Source organism: Hyalella azteca, unplaced genomic scaffold (assembly GCF_000764305.2).
Source record: "Hyalella azteca isolate HAZT.00-mixed unplaced genomic scaffold, Hazt_2.0.2 contig11863, whole genome shotgun sequence".
NCBI classification, from domain to species: domain Eukaryota; kingdom Metazoa; phylum Arthropoda; class Malacostraca; order Amphipoda; family Hyalellidae; genus Hyalella; species Hyalella azteca.
The window spans coordinates 16,949-19,759 of NW_025941844.1; the positions used below are offsets into that span (position 1 = coordinate 16,949).

General features: G+C 39.4%; 1 protein-coding gene across 1 annotated transcript; it reads right to left on the reverse strand.

Annotated features, from left to right (window-relative positions):
• Positions 1–230: 230 nt before the first annotated feature.
• LOC125178685 lies at positions 231–2,041 on the reverse strand. The gene is made up of 3 exons (XM_047883040.1): positions 2,015–2,041; positions 1,539–1,729; positions 231–927 (listed from the first exon to the last, which is right to left on the reverse strand). The coding sequence occupies exons 1-3, from the start codon at positions 2,039–2,041 to the stop codon at positions 324–326; spliced, it is 822 nt and encodes a 273-aa protein (XP_047738996.1). The 3' UTR covers positions 231–323.
• Between the last annotated feature and the right edge of the window lie 770 nt (positions 2,042–2,811).

Sequence of the window (2,811 nt, forward strand, 5' to 3'; positions counted from 1 at the left end):
TCTGCTAAGGCGATAGTTCGGGTTATCATAAAGCTTTTGTGCATAATAGCTGGAACTTTGTTAGTCAGCTAGTTGAGCGTCTGTCTTCAGGATCCACATTGCATAACGCGTCTGCGAATTCAACAATGTCAAACAGCTAGGCCATTACACATTTGAAATATTTCCAACAAGTTGATTGCTCGGATAGTTGTGGGGAGAAATTTTTCCTGAAGGTTAAATAAAATGCATAATTAGCTTACGGCAAAACTTATTGAGATTTAAGGAAATTTCTTAACTTAACGTGTATAGCGTTATTAACGGCGCAATAAGTGAAAGTGAAAATTTCAATAAGTATGCAAGTAAGTTTCAACTATAGTATGTAAGTAAGTATCAACTATAGTATGCAAGTAAGTATCAACTATAGTATGCAAGTAAGTATCAACTATAGTATGCAAGTAAGTATCAACTATAGTATGCAAGTAAGTATCAACTATAGTATGCAAGTAAGTATCAACTATAGTATGCAAGTAAGTATCAACTATAGTATGCAAGTAAGTATCAACTATAGTATGCAAGTAAGTATCAACTATAGTATGCAAGTAAGTATCAACTATAGTATGCAAGTAAGTATCAACTATAGTATGCAAGTAAGTATCAACTATAGTATGCAAGTAAGTATCAACTATAGTATGCAAGTAAGTATCAACTATAGTATGCAAGTAAGTATCAACTATAGTATGCAAGTAAGTATCAACTATAGTATGCAAGTAAGTATCAACTATAGTATGCAAGTAAGTATCAACTATAGTATGCAAGTAAGTATCAACTATAGTATGCAAGTAAGTATCAACTATAGTATGCAAGTAAGTATCAACTATAGTATGCAAGTAAGTATCTNAGTCACATCTGTCATGAAGAGGCGACAGATCCCCGCACTCCTGAACGGCACTAGGGTGAGGTGCTGGCCAGGCACAGTCACTTCTACAAGTAGTGCCTTGCGGCTAGTCGTGGCTGAAAGCGTCGTCGTCGTCGGGCAAAGAGTGGTCGCGTCATGGGAGGAATCTCATAAATAAGAAGGGTAGCTAGTCACTAATTTGGCTTTAGTTTAAAATAATGAAGTGGCCCAGATAAGAAATGACTTTACAAAATTGGCGCCCGGGTCCGTCACTACGTCAGAGAGTAGGAAATTATCGAAGGGGATCGTCGCGGGAGTTAGTGCCTCCTTGATAGTAACTAAAGGAATATCTAGAATTTTAGTGTCGTCGTAAGTCGGTTCGTATACCCTAACCGTTTGTCAAATGACGGGGATATGTTGAAACAAGGGGAAAATTGAATCTGTGTCCGATTGGCTATTCGTCTCAAAGTAAAAGCCCTGGCCGGAGTCAAGATCACGGTTGAGAGAAATTTTGCCGTTATATTTAGTTATGGTTATGCATGGACGAAATGTGGCGAGTAATATTTGAGCCAGTGTAGCAATGGTAAAACTGAAGTCTTGCATATTCTAGAAGAAAATTAGTTACCGGCATAGGCAGAGGCGGTGGTAAGGTACTGGCTCTGACCTGTTATTCTTCAGTCCTCGAGTATCCAATCTAGGATTCTTTACGGAGGAGATAATTGCAGAGATTGTGTAGTCCTCCTCGAGAAAGTTGGGTCCTAGAATCGTGGGCAGGTTCATGCTAACTACCAGAGGGCGGAACGCGAACTGCAAGGCCTTCGCCATTTGCGTGGTTTTGTGGTATTCGATGATCATCTACAAGGAAAAATTAATTGGGTATGACGAAGTAATCGAGATATGGTTCCATTTATTGTTTATTAATTGACGTGAGATTAAGAACAAAGACTTTTTTTACTATTTCTAGTGAATACAAGTAAAGTGCGTTTAGTCTTGCATTGGTCTAGTTACTCTAGTAGATTGATGAGCTAGAGCCTATTGGCATTGGCGGCATGAGAATTAAGCTCTTGCATCTTGTTGAGTGTGAAATTTAGCTGAATGTTTGTAGTCTCAGAAACGTCAAAATTATCATTATCATCTGACAATAAGTTGGCAGAGCTGAGTCGACATCGTCAACGGAGACAAATGTATTCACGGAGTTGTATTGAAAATGAAATGCAAAATTACATTAAATTATCGAAACTGGGCAGTGGAAATTTTTCTCAACTTTCTACCCAATTGGAAAGAAGGAAGCGATTAATTATCATGTATGATGGTTGGTGACCGACACGTGTACAAGTTCCATTGTTCGCGACAAGTGAAGCGCAAGAGTGGCGCGTTTGTTTGAACACTGATGGAAATGATCTACAACGCAGGTGCTATTACAATCAGGCTCGCCATACGTTCCATGTATGTTGCCCACTCGCGCCGTTCCTACACTCTCGTTCCTACACGTTTGGATAATGGTGGCAATGGAGAAAGAAAGAGCAAAGCGGAAGGATTAAGCTATTGTCAAAAACTTCTTCCTTCAGCGAGAGACCGGTATTTAAGAAAATTGTTCGACATTAACTATGTTTATCCCTACGAAGGGGCGGCAAAGCAGTGGTGTGCAGATTTTGCAAGCCTGCCTCCCGTTTCATGCGGTGATTTACTGAACTATTTTGATGTTTGGCGACAGCCAATAAACCTCGCAAGAATTCAAGGCGTAAAAGACGCTTGAAGCTTTCAAGCAATTTGTGAATGGATGGGTGCAGGAGATATACACCCACGAATCAGCCATTAGCAACAACACAAGTCATTGCTGTCAAGGAATAAAATGTGTTTATGTTGAAATTGCGGTGTTGAAAAAGTCTTGAAATTTGAATGCTTTGTTGAAATGCCGGGATTTATAGTGAACATGT